The sequence below is a fragment of the Eupeodes corollae genome, chromosome 1 (genome assembly GCF_945859685.1).
Source record: "Eupeodes corollae chromosome 1, idEupCoro1.1, whole genome shotgun sequence".
In the NCBI taxonomy this organism is placed as follows: domain Eukaryota; kingdom Metazoa; phylum Arthropoda; class Insecta; order Diptera; family Syrphidae; genus Eupeodes; species Eupeodes corollae.
Genome location: NC_079147.1, coordinates 293037749 through 293055719, shown reverse-complemented (window position 1 = coordinate 293055719; position 17971 = coordinate 293037749). Strand labels below are relative to the sequence as shown.

Here is a 17971-nt window from a genome sequence, read left to right as displayed (position 1 = left end):
AAAGCAACTCATTGGTCTCGTCGAATTGGTGGTCAAAAGTACCCCTTTTTTGCTTTTGAAATTCTTTATTTTGAGGAAGAGGACATTTTTTGAGCCGATTGTCGCGAGCTGTTCCAGTTGCTCTAAATTTCTTTTGTTTTAAAATCTTCATAAGTTCATAGCTTGTAAAAAAATTGTCAAAATAAATTGCATTTTCAGTTGGACATTCAATATTTTTTAGTAAGTCAAGAACAACTCTTGACCCTAATGGCATTTTCTTTAGAGAAGGCTTAACATTTTTTGCTCCGCAATAAGGATCAAATTGATACATATAACCATCCTTGCTACAAAGCATCCAATTTTTGAAGCCTAACCTTACAGGCTTTCCTCTTATGAATTGCTTTGAAGAATGACGACCGAAGTATTTGACCATGGATTCATCTATAGATAAATGCTCATGCATATATCCCCATTTTTGAAATTTTTTGCACATAAGCTGGCTTAGCGGACGATGTTTTGCCATTTTGTTATTCAAGTCAAGGTTGTTGTTATCAGCAAAATGTATGTACACTTTTTATTTCTTGAAACCTGTTCCTTGACATACTGTTGGATACAATAGGAACATGGGTATCTGCCGACAGCTTCCAGTACATATATTCTCTAGCTTCAAAATGATAGCCCGAAAACAACAAGATACCAATGAAAGTTTTTAAGTCATCTTCATTGAATACAAAGCTGTGTTGATTTTTTTGGCCAGCATACAACATGGTTTGGCTCACAATGAGTTGTCTTACCTCGACATCAAACAATTTTTCAAAAACATCAACTTCGCTGAGCCCAATCAAATCTGAAGCACAGTTTTTTATTCTTTCCAAATAGTTTTCAGTTCTTTGAAATTCGTTTGGGGAAATTGTCTTTGTCCAAACAGGAGGGGCAATTAACTTTTTTAGCTCGGAAAGCGGAAGGTCGTCATCGCTTTCGTATTCTTCTTCGAAAGTCAATCTATTCAAAACTCCGAAGATCTCAACCTCACCTGGAACATCTGCGGTAATTCTATCGCTCTTATATTTTCTTCATCTAAATCCTCTTCTAGTACCCGTGGCATGATGGTTAGTGCGTTGGACTGTCATGTAAGGGGTCTTGGGTTCAATCCCTGCCTTTGCCACCTTAATTTAAAAAAATTAATTTTCGCGGGTACTGCCTCTTGCGAGGAATTGACAAATCCTTCAAGAGTAATTCTTGTCATGAAAAGTGCTTTTTCAAACTAGCCGTTCGGATTCGGCCTAAAATTGTAGGTCCCTTCCATTCCTGACAACAGTACTCGCACACAGGAATGGTTGAGAGTTGTAAGTCACTAGGCCCTGGTTCACAACGGACTGTTGCGCCACCCTATTTGATTTGAAATCCTCTTCGTCCGTAACGTAGTCCACTGGTGGAGGAACCATGACGATATCAGCATTGACTATATCGTCATTGCTGTATAGTTCGTCCAGGGCAGACTCCAGATTTTGAAAGCGTTTTCCATAAAAGTTTTTCGATGGGATGCTTTTGAAATTCATTTTAGAAACTAAAAAAAAAGTGCATGCATAAACCCGTTATACTTTTTAAAGTACATCAAACTTTGACGAAACTTACCTCCTTATATATACAACGAAATATATTTGAAATTACAATTTTCTAAACGTTATCTTTATTTCTTTTGATGATTATTTGGAAGGAAATCGAAATATTTGGATTTTTACGAGTTTTATGAGCACTTATGTTTTTGCAACTAACAACACGAGTAGAAATATAATATGTCATGCACAAAAAGACAGTTTCAAATAAGCCTACTTCGTTTTTTGTAAGAAAAAACTATGTGGAAAAATTTAAATTTATTGAATAAATGTCAAACGTTTCATTTTTCAGTATTGCCATAATTTTATGGCTCCATCAACTTAGTTCATTTTACTGTACTTAAAAAAGTACAATGGGAGAGAATGAGTTAAGAGATGATGACCAAAATTCAATTTTGATTGTAAAGTCATGGATTTTGTCTTTAGCAGTGATGACATTTTCATCCCGCCCTTAAAGACTTATATTCAAGATAAACAAGCAATAAAGTTTGAAATGTCAAAGTTAAAATGTATGAAAGAAAATCTCTTAAGACCACATTATTTTAAGTAAACAAAATTCGAGTTATCGAAGTTCGACGGTACTGAAAAAGAAATGTCGCTAAATATTTCCTCGTGCTAAAGGGTCCGTTTCATGTTAAAGGTTGAAAAACACTGCTGTAGGCTATACGACGCAAAAAACCCAGTGTGACTCGAATTTTAAAAGGCGGGATTCTGATACGCTTCCTAGTTTAGCATTCAAACCTTTTACTTTTATTTAGTTTATTGCACGTATTTTGTAAAAAAGAGCGTAATTGTCGGTATTTGACGGGATTTTGAACGATCAGGATTTTTTAAGACGGGATTATACAAAAATCAGTATTTTGGAAGCCGGGATTTTAAAACTTTTCTTCGGAATTTTTTTAAAAACGGGATACCGATACGCTTATACTTTGATATTCTTTTAATACATTTCAAAAATGTATTAAAATAAATAAGACACTGACTAAAAAGGAAAAAGAAATGTATCTAAACGTTTTGACTTTTTCTGTCGAGCATTGGTTGAGCGTTTCTTTAAGATTTATGTAAGAACTTATGAAGATTTTTCAAAAATTGAAACTAAATATTAATGATAGGGAATATAGATTTGAAAAACCATAATGAATTTCATTCATGAAAAAAACTACTTCATAAATTAGGAAAGCCTCAAAAATCGAACAAAAATTGACACATGTTTTAGAAAAATGAAATAAAATTAAACACAATTATTATTTCTCTTTATTATTATTATGTATAGCGGTATTTATTGAACTCTTATGAGAAGAACACTAAAACTTTTACCAAAGGTAACTGTTCAAAAATGCATCTTGACGGTTATTTAGTCAAATTTGCAAGTTGTCAATTTGTTTTTATTTTTCAATTTTGTATATCAAAATTTCGGCGTCATCATTTTATCATTTTTAAAGTCTCGTGTCTTTTTATTTGTTTAAAAAAATAAATATTCACAATTTTAAAGAAAAACAAAATACAAAAACCAAAAACCAAACAAATTTCCACTGAATTAGAAACTAACATAATTTCTTTACTTCAACAAGGACAATCTTTAAGAAAAATTGCTGAGAGGTTGAAAATCTGCGAACGTACTGTCGGAAAATAACAAAGCAATCGAACGGGACGTTTGAGAAGGCTTTCTGATGGTGAAGCATGTGTTATGAAACAATTAATATAAAAATAAGACTGCAAAACACCAGAATCAGCAGCCAAATTATTATTAATCGTTAGTGAACGGACCCCTGGAAGAGCCCTTCAATAATAAAGGTTGGTGTGACGCTGCTTGCTCCAAATGGTGAACCTTGTTCCGCTCTAGAACTGATCGAAACGAAGGAATAAGGAAAATAAGACTAAATCATTCTATTCTGGGTTATAATTATCTCACTAAAGAGATAATTTTTGAACCAGACTTACTTACTTACTTAAGGTGGCGCTACAGTCCTGTGTGAACTAGGGCCTCACCCAACAAACTTCTCCATCTAGCTCGGTCCCTAGCTAGATGTCTCCAGTTTCGCGCTCCAAGTTGGGTGAGGTCACCTTCCACTTGTGCGCGCTACCTGATCCGCGGTCTTCCTCTACTGCGCTGTCCTGTGGGTGCGGATTCGAAGACTTTCCGGGCCGGAGCATTGGTTTCCATGCGCTCTACGTGAACCAGCCATCTTAGTCGTTGGACTTTTACTCTTCTTGCTAAGTCTACGTCGCTGTAAAGCCCGTACAGTTCGTCGTTCCATCTTCTCCTCCACTCCCCTTCGATGCATACGGGACCGTAGATCACACGAAGAACTTTTCTCTCGAAGCGACCCAAGGTGCTTTCATCCGCTTTTGTCATGGTCCATGCTTCTGCACCGTATAGCAGGACGGGGATGATAAGGGTCTTATATAGCAACACTTTGGTCCCTCGAGAGAGGACATTACCACTCAATTGCTTTCTTAGTCCAAAGAAACAGCGGTTAGCAAGAGTTATTCTGCGTTTGATCTCAGCGCTGGTGTTGTTTTCTGCGTTTACAGCGGAGCCTAGGTAGACGAAGTCCTTGACTACCTCAAAGGTACGTCTGTCGATTGTGACGTTTTGACCAAAACGTCGGTGTTGTATGTCCTTTCTAGACGACAGCATGTACTTTGTTTTGCCCTCATTAACCGTTAAACCCATTTTTGCCGCCTCTGCCTCAATACTCACAAAAGCCCCATTGACATCACGCTGAGTTCTTCCGATTATGTCAATGTCATCAGCATATGCCAGTAATTGGACAGACTTTTGAAAGATAGTGCCTCTAGTGTTGACGTGTGAGCTCTGCACTATTCTTTCAAGCACGATGTTAAAAAAATCGCATGACAGCGAACCAGACGGTGATTCGAAATATACATCAAGGATATATCCAGAGCTGGATTGGAGAACAGTTTATGCATTTTCAAACCAATGCAACGGCATAAAGTTCGGATCTGAACCCGATAACATTTTTGTAGGCTATTCTCAAAAGACATCTGAAGCAAGTCCTGAAGTAATTTTCATAATATTAAACATGTTCATATCGAAAACTTGTTTGAAAGTATGCCAAAGAGAGTAAGGAATGTCAAAAAAACAGGGACTTGTAGATCAAATACTAAATCACGGAGTCAGCTTTGAAGAAAGTTAGCAACTAGGCCACTAGTTGTGGACTAGGAGTTAACCAAAGTAAAACTGAACTGTTGCTCTTTACCACCAAAAGTAAAGTACCGCCCTTCCTGCTACCTCGACTCAACGGTCAAATCCTATCATTGTCTTGCAGTGCAAAATGTTTGGGAGTTATACTCGACCCTAAACTAAACTGGAAATTAAATATCTAAGTACGGGTTAAGAAGGCCTGTGTTGCCTTCTACGCCTGCAGCAAAACTTTCGGCAAAAAGTGGGGACTTCAGTCGAAGATGATTTTATAGACGTACACAGCCGTAGTACGCCCTATCTTAACATATGGTTCGATTGGGTGGTGGCCTGCTCTTAGCAAAGCCTATAACATTAATAAGCTAAAGAAGGTTCAGAGAACAGCTTGCGTGGGCACCACAGGGGCCATGCGTACCTGCCCAACGGACGCCTTAAACGTTATTTTGGATCTTCTACCAATCGACCTTTTTATTAAATACATAGTTTCCTGCAGCGCTATTAGGCTGAAGGAATTAAACAGCTGGTTGTCAAAACCTTATGGTCACAGCAACACTACGAAATTGATTCCCTCAGATATTATTTCGGTAGACACTGACTACTGCACTCTTACTTTGAGCCTTAGTAAGGGTTTTCCCATCCAGAGAAGATTGGGAGGATGACATCGTGTCGATAGGTTTCGACACAACCATCTTTACTGACGGCTCAAAGATGGAGTGCGGAGTTGGTTCTGGGATCTTTTCTGAGTCCCTAAATGTAGCCAAATCTCTTAGGCTTCCTGACTTTGCTGGCGTTTTTCAGGCTGAACTGCTGGCAATAAGAAAGGCATGTAAGATACTTAAACAAAACCCAAACCAAAACCGAAATGCGGCTATCTTTACAGAAAGTCAGGCAGCTGTCAAAGCCATTAACTCGGCCATATCCTCATCTAAATTGGTCCAGCAATGTCGCGATGAGCTTGCGAGCCTAAATATTAACCTTGGTGTCACCCTGATCTGGGTTCCGGGCCATAGTGGTATCGTGGGAAATAAACGGGCTGACGAGCTAGCCAGGCAAGGATCGGCCCTTCATAGCTCACTTGCGGAAATGGTTAACATTCCTCTTGGTGGTATGAAGGGTAAAATCTTTTCTATCTACCAAACTGAATCAAACCGAAGGTGGAGAAATTTACCCAACTGCATTATATCTAGGAAGATATGGTCCACCTATAACAAAACCCGTACAAACGCTCTTTTATGCAGGCCAAGGCAAGACATAGCCAGGATTGTTTCGGTTTGTACCGGACATTGGCCTATAAGAGTTCATGCAGAGAAGTTGGTTATCTCTTACAACACCTTTTGCCGTAGCTGAAGTGACCAAAGAGAAAGTGAACCGATAATCCATTTCCTCTGCAAATGTCCTGCTTTGGCAAACACTAGAATGAAATACTTTGGAAAAGCATTCGTTTCACGAACTTGATGAGCTATCTGAGACAAAGATTAGAGACCTAATCTTTTTTCTCAATGCGACAAAATGGCTCTAACATAATCGCTATGAAGCTTCTCTATCAATCTATCCCTTTCAATCAAAGGTCGAACGAGTTTTTGGTATCAAAACGGCGCACTACAGCGCTAATTGGATCTCAGGCTAGGTTGCCTTGAGATCGCCATTTCTACCTACCTACCTACCTAGATCAAATACTAAAAAGTGCTTTAAGCTAAATGCGAGTTTTCATCATTCCGTATTTTTTGATTATCTTTGAGGTAATGTTTGCATTTTTTTTGTATAATTTGTCAATTCATACCGGAACGTCCATAAGACGTTAATTAGAATCAAATCATTCTTTCATTTTCTTAGAACATTTACTTATTTTTTTTATGTTCGCTTTTTTTTCGAATTTTAAGAAATAATATTTCATAAACCTGAAGTGGTAGAAAAATTTAATTGCCAGGACAAACATTTTTCCGACCAGTGTAATCAGAAAATTTAAAGTATGATTGCTTTCTTATGTGTTAAAAGTAGAAAGTCTGAAAGTTTAAATACTGAAATACTTAAAACTGACGAAAGAAGTATCCACTCCCTCATCGCGAAGTAAGTAAATATTTAAGTTAACGTTGTTGTAAACCAAAGCAATTCTAAAATCGTAATTATTCCATTAACTTATCTTAGTCATATTGTACATACTTACAAACTAAATACTCGATTCTTATCATTTAGATTATCTAAACAATTCTATAATAAAGCGACTAAATTTACAAACTGCTACTTTATCACTTTGTGGCATTTAAAAAATACATGGTAACAAATTAAAACAGAATAATAATAATTTAACAACGCTCTTAGAGTTATCTAGATAATTAAACAATTAATCGAGTATTTAAAGATCTTATATTGCGATGGAGAAATTGTTTTATGATTGCAAACAATTTGTACAGGGTGTCCCAAATTTATCACTCTAGAAGAAAACCATGGGTTCTCTTCGACATTTAACAATTTTAATGATTTCTTTTGTTTAACTAGATCTAACTTTGCCTTTTTGACATTTTTTCTTAAAAGTGCTTTATTTGTTTGTTATTAAACACTCCACTTATTTTTGAATATGGTTTAAACTTTTAACAGTAGATAATAATAATTTGTTGGCGCCACAGCTCGTGGAAAACAAGAGCTTTACATGGTTCTTAGGACTAAAGTATTTTAGTGACTACAATTCTTCGACGTTAGGAAAAAAAGACTTACATAAGTCAGAAAGTGGAATCAAAGACTTAAATGAGCTAAAGAAATTAATATTCTGATTTATTGTTTAAAGATTTAATCAATACGATAGTTTTGTAGACTTGAGTAGTTAGGTAACAAAATCCGTTAGAGAAAAAAAAACCGTTAAAGCTAATCATAACCTTAAATGCAATTTTTTGACTTAAGACTTTTTTCCCTATATCCAAGCATTTAGTTCACATTTTAATTTAATATTAAATTAGTAAAAATAAAATTAAACAAAAAAAAAAGAAAACTATAAAGTTTTTATAATAAACAATTCCCAGTGGTGAAGAAATAATATAACTTATCTAATATTCAAACGATCTGGATCAATTCAAGGTTCAAGGTTCATATAAACTATTTTTAAGAAAAGCAAAGTATATTTAAATCAGGTGTCCTTCGGTCTTCGAATCCGCACCCACAGGACAGCGCAGTAGAGGAAGACCGCGGATCAGGTGGCGCGCACAAGTAGAAGGTGACCTCACCCAACTTGGAGCGCGAAACTGGAGACATCTAGCTAGGGACCGAGCTAGATGGAGAAGTTTGTTGGGTGAGGCCCTAGTTCACACAGGACTGAAGCGCCACCTTAAGTAAGTAAGTATGTCCTTCGGTATTTAAAAATAAATCAGATCATAAGCACAGAACATTCTTTGGAATTTCGTGATCTTGCAAATTTGATCAATAAATAACCCAAACATAAACCCTTCATTTTATTGGAACTACTGCTGTATAGTTGAGTCAATAAATTTAGAATATCTACAAATCTAAGCCCCATAGAAAATTTGTGGGAGAGCTGGACTTTAGATGGGGAAGAAGGTTGCAGCAAGAATGGGATACAATTAGGCTAAAATACATTTTTAAGAAACTACTTAAAAAGCTGTTTAAACAACACAGTGTGGGTGAGTTCAAAAATGCAATTAGTTGCACAAGCTATGCCGAAAAAATTTCATGCACTGCATTTATGAACAGAAAAACTTCTGCAAGAATGCATCAAATACCGCGTTACAAGGAGAATTGAATAAGTACCGCGTTTACAAGGAGAATTGAATCCGAATTGAATCAGAATTTAGCGCCGTATACACATGGATCGGATCGAAATAGGATTACTCGTTCCAATCGCACTGAAATAGGTGAATCGAATCGAAAATTTGTTTGTAAACCTGAATCGGCGAATCGAGTTATTGGTGTGTGAAGTTTTTCAGTGCCACCATATACCTGGATCGAAATCTCAATTCGATTCGATTCCTTGATGTCCTCTTGTATCCAGGGTAAAAATAGGCGCCTATTAAAAAGTGTGACAAAAATAATGAAGGATTTTCTTTGAGTTACGCGGGTTTTGTTTTAGTGCCAAAATTCTCTCAAAATGTCCAATAAAAGTGTTTTCATCCATTCATTAATTTTTTTGAAGTATAAATATTATATTTCAACTTATTAAAAAAATCATTATATTTGTTGCCAACAATTTAATGAATATTCAATTATTTTACCTACTTATCTTATCTGACATTGGTCGATTTCACAAAGCTACGTAGTCCAAGGATTTTGATTGGCTAAATCCAACTACAAAAATAGTTGAAATTTCCCCTCATACGTAGTATACAAAATTTGGCTTCAAAGTTAGTGCAGAATGATTTTGACGTTTCACAATCAGCTGCTCGGTAAACCACACGAATTCAAAATGAAATAAATCTTTCAGTATTTAAAAACTAATATAAATCATTAAAATTGTGTCTTAAATTTGATTTTATTGAATTTAAAAACACGAAAGAGAAGTTAAAGTTATCAATTCAAAAATGCTTTTATTTCATTTACCTATGTGTTTGCATTTTTCAATAATATGACAGTTCCAGATTGACTAGCATTGTAGTGTAGTTTTACATTCACAAAGCTAGTTGAATTTTGACTACATAGCCACTAGCTTTGTTAATGCGACCATTTCCTACAGAGCGGCAACAGAAATAAAATGATTGCAGGTTTGATGGCATTTCAGGTGTCAGACTGTTTTTTTTTTAAGAATTACCGACTGCAGTAATGCAATGCATGTGTATTTACATTTATAAACGCAAATCTTGCATTACTGCTACATTTTTACATTAATGAACTTACGTTACGTTACTAAAAATTGATCACTATTTTTTAGACTTTAACTTCAAATACTTTAAAAAAACTTGGCTCAACTTTCCATTACCGCAGCACGAATTTCGACTCGCGTTTTTTTTATTCGATAGATATGTGCAAATAAATAATAACTATAGCAATTTTAGAGCGAAGAAACATTTATTCCTATTTTTAATTAATTTTTAAAGTTCACTTTTTTCCATACAAAACACTCAAAAATGGTTGATTTTGACATTTCTTCCCTGTTTTTTGTTCAGTGTTGCCATACTTGTTTTTTTTTCTTGGTAATTTCTTTTATTTTAGTGCTCAAATGAAAAAGTACTTTGCATATACCCAAACTCGCACCCACCCCAAATCCTATAGTGACCCCAAGCAGGGGGGTTGCAGGGGGGAAGCATGGCCCCTAATACATACCTAGCTGTTAGTACGCCGGCCGTGCTATCAATTAAAAAAACCTTGTTTTAGGCTAAAAAATGCAATACAAAAAAAGGAGGGTTAAGCCCGAAAAAGAAAATATTTTTTTTTACGACTTAAAGTTGTTTCTTCGCCCTAATATGTAAAACATGTTCTATTGAGACCCCTACCTAACTGTAAAAAAAAAATCAGAAGGAAATTTGTGCTGCGGTAATGGAAAGTCGCCCCAAAAACTTGATTAATGAAAGCATTTTATTTATAATGTATGTTAAAATTGAATATTGGAAGGTGAATGATAAGCTTAATAAATTCACAAGTAAACAAATTTAAAGAAAAGAGAAGTACATAGGTAACAGGACATTTTTCCAAAAAAAGAAAACCGAACAAATATGAAACCTGGGGAGTCATTCCGTAATTTCTGAAACGATAATCGTGAAAACGATTATCATTAGTCGCATTCACAAACTAGTGGCTACGTAGTCAAAATTCAACTAGCTTTGTGGATGCAAAACTACACTACAAAGCTTGTCAATCTGGAACCGTCATATTATTATCAAATGCAAATATATAAAATAAGAAACATTTTTGATTTCATAACTTTAACTTATCTTTTGTGTTTTTAAATTCAATAAAATCAAATTTAAGTATGTATAATGTATGTATTTAAATATTGAACAATTTATTTCATTTTGAATTCGTGTTACTTTACCGAGCAGCTGATTGTGAAACGTCAAAACGGAGAGGAAATTTCAACTACTTTTGTAGTTAGATTTAGCCAATCAGAATCCCTTCACTACGTGGCCACTAGCTTTGTCAATGCCACCATTAACGATATCGTCAATAATTTGATTCACGTAACTTTATTACTATCGTCTCGTTCAATCGTTTTCAGTATAAGTTCGTTGAGTATATTATACTATGACTGAAATGTCAAAATGAACTCAACGAAAGATAATGCTTGTTCAATAGCTTGAAAATGCTATTAAACTTGGTTTTTCTCTATGAGAAATTTTGAAAATTAGCAAAAAAATGTATTGTTAATAAACATCCCACCTATCTTGTGATGTTTATTGTTATTGTCACTTTTTGTGTTTTCATTTGTTGCCGCCGAAGAAAAAACTATAATATCAAAATGTTTGTCCAATGTCTAATATTTTTATAAATCAGCTGCAGTAATAAAGACAATTTTGTCCAAGGGAAAGAAGTGAAGACTTTATTTTATCCACAGGGAATATAACTTGGCTTCAAAAATATTTTTTGTTTCCAAAACTAATTTTGATTAGTGCCTGTTGAATACATATACCTAACAATGTCCCTCCTCTCCAAAGTTTCAATAGTTACAACAAATTTTAATATTGAATGTATATACATTATGTACATATGTAGAACGACAACCGTCTGGCAAATTTATTGTTTATAATATCATTATAAAGTCCTCTTTTGCAATTCCAAAACTACAATGGTTTGTTTATTTAAAAACAATTAAGAGAGATTACTAATGTTTTGTATATTACAAAATGCTTACATATGGGTTTGAAAAGATAGAAGGTCCCATTCATCTTTTTATTTTCTTCGTAACCGAATTCATTGTATTTTTTTGGGCTTTTATTTTCATTTTGTAACAAAACTAAACTACACCGAAACTTTTTTCCTTCAATTTGCTTAGTTGTCAACGGAAATTAATAGCAGACGATACCTACTTAGCTATCGTGCAAACATTATCGTTTTGACGATATCACTTCACCGATTATCGTCTTACGTGAAGTGAGACTATCGTCGAAACGGTATCGTCTAAAGATTATCGTTTTACGGAATGACTCCACTGTATGCGTTTTTCGAAGACTAATTTATCAAACAGCTTGTGTACTTTCATTAATGTAAAAAGGCAGCAATAATGCAAGATCTGCGTTCATAAATGTAAATGCACTGCATTACTGCAGTCGGTAATTCTGTTCAATAAACAGTCTGACAGCTGAAATGCGATCAAACCTGCAGTCATTTTATTTCTGTTGTCGCTCTGCAGGAAAATGACAAAACAAGATGAGTAGGTTAAATAATTGAATAATTATTAAATTGTTGGCAACGAATATAATGATTTGTTATTAATAAGTTGAAATATAATATTTATACTTCATAAAAATGAATGAATGAATGAATTTTTTCCATTCATAACATTTAAAATCAGTCTTAATAAAACATTTTTATTGAACATTTTGAAAGAATTTTGTTAAAACGCTAAAACCAAAACCCGCGTAACTCAAAGAAAAAACTTAATTATTTTTTTCACACTTTTTTAAAGGCTCCTACTTTGATGACATTTATAAACTGCTTTTGTATATCTGCCGCATTCTTGCAGAAGTTTTTCTGTTCATAAATGCATTGCATGAATTTTGTCGGTATGTCTTGTGCAACTAGTTGCATTTTTGAACTCACCCTTTGTTGGCATTATTTTTTAATTCAAATATCACAACATCAAAATTGAGCAGTTAATCTATTTTATTCAAGAATTTAACCCTAAAAAGATAATCATACGTCTTAGAGACGTATGGCACTTATTAAGCGCGTTTAAAGATGACAATTGATTTTTCATCATTATTTTGTATTTTAATTCATTTTATTTGGGTTATTTTAAGTAAAGTGAATCAATAATTAAGTACAAAAGAAATAAAATTTGAGCAAAATTTATAAAAAATCTGAACCACCTTTGAAAACAGAACGAACAAAATTCTTTATTTTTTAAAGAAACCTTTAAGTTGACTTTGAGTCTTAATATTTGGTAAATTAGTTCATTGAGGGGTAAGCTAACTATAAAAAATAGTTTTAGTAATTTTTGAGAAAAAAAGTTTTTTCCCCATATACTTTTGTTCAGTGCACAAAAGTTTCATAAAAGATAATCATACGTCTCCCAGACGTATAACATAGTCATTACTGGCCCTAATGCATCTTCAGCGTGAATTTTAAGATGCACCATGCAAGCTCTGACCTAGTCCTGAGAAAATATAAAAAACTAATGTAATACGGCTTATAATTGAAAAGATATAACAATTTTTCCCCGCGCCATACGTCCCGCAGACGTAGATTATCTTTCTAGGGTTAAGTAAAATAAATATTAAGATGGCATAAGCAGGGATTGATCCTAGACCTTTGGCATGATACAGTGCCTTGCATAATATAACCGTACCTGAAAAAATATGTTTTATAAAAAAAAAACATAAAATAGCAACGACCCCTTACTATTTTTTTTATTGAATTGCATCACTAATCAAGTAAATTGAGAAGAAAATAAAGTACCGTTATTTATTAAGTTATTTTCAGTGATGAAAAAAATTTAATCTTGGTGGTTTTAGCGGATATTGGCATCCGATTTGAGGAAAGAAGAAAAGTTTTTTCCAAGAGGAACTTTGACAGCTTTATGGTTTGGGGGCCTTCTTCGAGCGTGGTAAGGTTACACTTGCTTTTATCTCTACTAGAATTAATTGTTCTGACTACACTTCGGTCCTTGAGGAAAATGTCGTACATTATTTAAGACGATTTCGTCGAGTTGAACATGTCTTCCAGCAAGATAATGCTGAATTGGTTCGGATCGAACAAGATTAATTTGATGAAGTGGCCTTCACGTTTTGCAGATTGCAACGACCCGTCAACAATCTAGGGACCACCTGTCACACGAAATGAGAAAAATCAGCAGCACAATACATGAAGACATCGAACACCATGGGAGTGCTGTGAAAAATGTTTTCATTTTAGGTGCTGACAGAACAGCCGGTATGAAAAAAGGAAGCAACAACACTTGACTTTCAAAAGAATCTTGGGCAAGGATAAACGAACGCAAACAGTTAAGATCTCGAATAACTGCTGCACAAGAGGAAGAAAGAAACGAGCTGGAGTCCTCGTATCGCATGAAAAAGAGATAGGTTCACCGCAGTGTGCACCGCGACAAGCGTAACTACATCAACGCATTGGCGCAAGAAGCAGAAGATGCTGCAAATAGATGCGACAGAAGGACCGTTTACAGAATAACCAAAGAGGTGACCGGTACACACAGCTCAAAGCAACACCTGGTGAAAGAAGAAGACGGTATTGTGATAAGTTCGGTGGATAAGCAAGCCAGAAGGTGGAAAGAACACTTTTCCTCGGTATTAAACCGAGTGTTTGCAAACAACGTGCAGCTGATACCTTCTGAAGCGCCTGAAGAAACTAATCCTCGAATCCACCTAGTAAAGATGAGTTCGTTGCTTAAGAACTTTAGAACAACAAAGCGGTAGGAATTGATGGAATTCCCGAAGAGCTTTTACAAGCAGCGCCAATGTTATCAAGCGAACTGCTTCATCCGCTCATAAAAGAAGCCTGGACCACCGAAAGCCTTCCCGATGATTGGAAGAAGGGTATGATCGTCAAGCTCCCAAAAAAAGGAGATCTTACAAAGTGCGAAAACTGGAGAGGAATTTGCGTTCTACCTGCCGTTGCCAAAATAGTAGCAAAAGTTATGCGGGAACGCATCAGAGGCCACACTGGATGCCGAACAAGCAATGTTGCGCTTTGGATCCTCCTGTATTGATCATATTAACGTCCTGCGGATCATTATTCAACAGTGAGTTGAATATCGATTACCGCTACACCTCCTGTTCATCGACTTAGAGAAAGCATTTGATAGCGTTAACAAGGAGTATATCTGGTTAGCTTTGCGGAGGAGAGGCATCCCAGAAAACCTAATTGCTATTATTCGCCAATATTTTTTTTGTTGGTGATAAGCGATGTACTGCGCTCAGCTCTGTCAGGTAGCGGAGGGATTCAATGGATTTTGACATCCTATTTAAAGCACTTGGATTACGCGGACGAATGTTTGCTTACTCTCTCATAGGATCATGGAACTCCATCAAATGACAACAAGTGTGGAGAGACAAGCAGAAGTTGTGGGGCTGAAAATTAATTCCCGCAAATCAAAAATTATCAGCCTCGGAACCTGACCATCCGGAACTCGACGACCGGTGGAAAAAGTGGAGAGCTTTCAATACCTTGGAAGCATATTTTCCATCGAAGGTGTAACCCAACAAGACGTCATCTGCCGCATCGGCAAAGTAAAAGCGGCTTTCGGTATGCTGTCAAAAATTTGGAGGAATAGCTCTATCAGCTTAATAACAAAGCTACGACTGCTTAGTACAAATGTCGAATCTGTGCTTCTTTATGGGTTCAGCACTTGGAAGGTTACGCTTCAGCCTTAACAAGAAAGCTGCATACCCTCGTAAATAGATGTCTTCGTAACATCCTAAGGATTTTCTGGCCTGATCTTATTTCAAATGAGGTCCTTCATAGAAAGACAGGTCAGGAACCTATAGAATCTATAATACGAAGACGTAACTGACAATGGATTGGACATACGCTTCGAAAAGGTAACGACTGTATTGCAGGCCAAGCAATGCAGTGAAATCCACTCACACAGGAAAGAATAAGTTCTGGACGACCGAGAAGCACATGGAGCAGGACAGTCGAGGCGTCACTAGGCAAGAGTTGGAGGGAGCTGAAACACATCTTCGGAAACCGTATACGATGGCGCGTAGGCGTAGTAGATGCCCTATGCCCTTTAAGGGGTCCCCAATGGACTTAACAGGTCCGAGGACCTAAGTAAGTAAGTAAGTAACCACATCGAAAATGTTTGGGGTATTTTAACCCGCAAAATGTATGCCCATAATATTCAATTTCAGCTTGGTGGAAAATAGAGAAGAATTGCATATTAGTTTTTTTATTAAAAATTAACTTAAAACAAACAAAAAATGTGGTTATATTTTTGCAATATGCACATCAAAATCTGTTTTTAATTTTAAAACACCAGGAGAGGAAATAATGGTACTTAATTTTCTACTTTATTTGCTTGATCAGTGATGCAACTCAATAAAAAAAATAGTAAGGAGTCACTCCTATTTATAGTTTTCTATAAAACACATTTTTTTAGGTGCGGTTATACTTATGCAAGGCGCCGTAAACATACATAAGTAAAACTGGAAATGTATTAATTTCTCGAAAGAAACTATACCCGTAAAGTGTTAAATCACTTGGTTGTAACTTGTAAAGGACAATGTTACGTTAATTAGTTATGAAGAACAGTAATTCCGATATGTTTGCTAGTTTTTTTAATTCTAGTTTCAAGCAGAACTGAGATAAAGTATTTTAAAGTGATATAATTCAAGTACAAACAAAAATCTTACCTTAAGTACTTTAGTTCTTTGATAGATTGACTGCATTTGCTTCTTCATTTTAATAAGTTTTTCTCTGTATATTTTCATTGTGTCCATCTAAAAATATAAAAAGGAAGAACGGCGAGTTATATTTATTTCAATAAATGCCTAACAACCGTATTTTGTTTTATGTGAACACTTTTATCAATCTTATTATTCCAAAATTTGTCAAAAAAAAAGTTAATTTACGATTAGATTTTCATAAAAATTTAAGGCTTTAAATTAATACGAATCCGACTCCAAAACCATTTTATCACGTCAGGTTATTGAGGTTTTATTTTTTAAAAATTGAAAAACTCAAATATTATGTCTTTTAAGGCTGTAAAGTAGTTTTTTTTCAACACAAATCTTCATAAGTTGGTAAATTTTATATTACTCACATAAATCTTAAAGAAACACTGAACGCTAAGACTTACAGACTAACGAACCTGTCATTGTCTAAACAAGGATGTATCATAGTAAGTTTTTTTTATAAATTATGAGAAAATGTAAATATAATTTTGTATTGTTAAAGTTTTAGCAGAAATCAGAAAGAATTAAGCTAAAAACATTATTTTTAAGTTAAATTCAAGATTACTCAAAAACGTTATATAGATTCAAATGAAGACTCAAACTAATGAGAATTTTCCGAAACTAAAATGAAATGTAAAATCATCATATAACTTATCATCAGAAAGGACTTAGTTGTTTCTTACGTTAGCCTTGAGGACACTTGTTTCCTTTAACATTTTTAAAGGGGTATATTTTAAAAACCTGACGTGATGTACAATTATAAGAGGAGACTTTAATTTAGGACAACTTAAGTTAAGTTAATTTTCCCCACCAGTGAAATATTCAAATGAATCGAAATATCCAATTGGATAAATAACAGAATAGGGATGTAAGTATTCGTCTGAGTTACAACAGTTTTCACATCTCTTATGGATTTCGTTATGACTACCCTAACATATTTAGTGTTAATGTCCCAGTTTTGAATCATGTCTTAAGGAAACAGTTTTTCAATAGAAATTTCGAAACAAGAATGGTCATTCTTAAATAAATATAATTTAAAACACTATACAATAGAAGACAAATGATAGTTACCATTTCTTGTAGCCCAGCTATCTCTACATTGTCGTATCTGTACTTTTCTGTAGAGAGATCAATGTAGATTTTGTTCTGCTTGCCACTTTAAACAAACCAACAAAAAAGTAGGTTATACATTTTTGGATCATCTTGACATCGATATTCAAATAACTTACATCAATTCCTTTAAATGATTTCGAACCTTTATTAGCGGTGGTTCATAGATTTGAAGCAAACCCGTTGCCATTTGGACACTAGCCAATGATTGTGTGTCATCGGAGAATGTTGCCGTGGAGGATGTTCTGTCCGCAGGAGCACTATACTCATCGTAATGACTACACAAGAGAAAGATTGAAATTTAACTAAAACCAAATCAAGAGTTTTTCTTATCATAAAAACAAATCTTATCGTTGAAATAATTCAATCGACGACGACGTTGTAGTATAAATTGTTTACTACCTTTGATTACTATTACTATCCATAGCGGACATTTTTGAGAGCTTATCTTATTTGAGGGTTTAGTGTGACCTGCTTTTTGATAATTAAAATAAGAGAAAAAAAAAAACACAAATATAAAACAATTATTTCTAACAATTTTAATTGAAAAAAAGATGCGGTTGGAATTTGTTGCCGACGACGACAGCAAATAC

At 34.8% G+C, this 17971-nt stretch overlaps 1 protein-coding gene across 1 annotated transcript in view; it reads right to left on the bottom strand.

The window, feature by feature from the left end:
- Positions 1-17971, bottom strand: part of LOC129940364 (biogenesis of lysosome-related organelles complex 1 subunit 6) — a 19357-nt gene extending 1386 nt beyond the window's left edge. The window contains exons 1-4 of the mRNA XM_056048677.1: positions 17781-17971; positions 17498-17656; positions 17340-17424; positions 16227-16313 (exon numbers count right to left, since the gene is read on the bottom strand). Coding sequence (XP_055904652.1) covers positions 16227-16313; positions 17340-17424; positions 17498-17656; positions 17781-17812 — 363 coding nt within the window. The 5' untranslated portion in view covers positions 17813-17971. The remainder of the gene's footprint in view (positions 1-16226; positions 16314-17339; positions 17425-17497; positions 17657-17780) is intronic.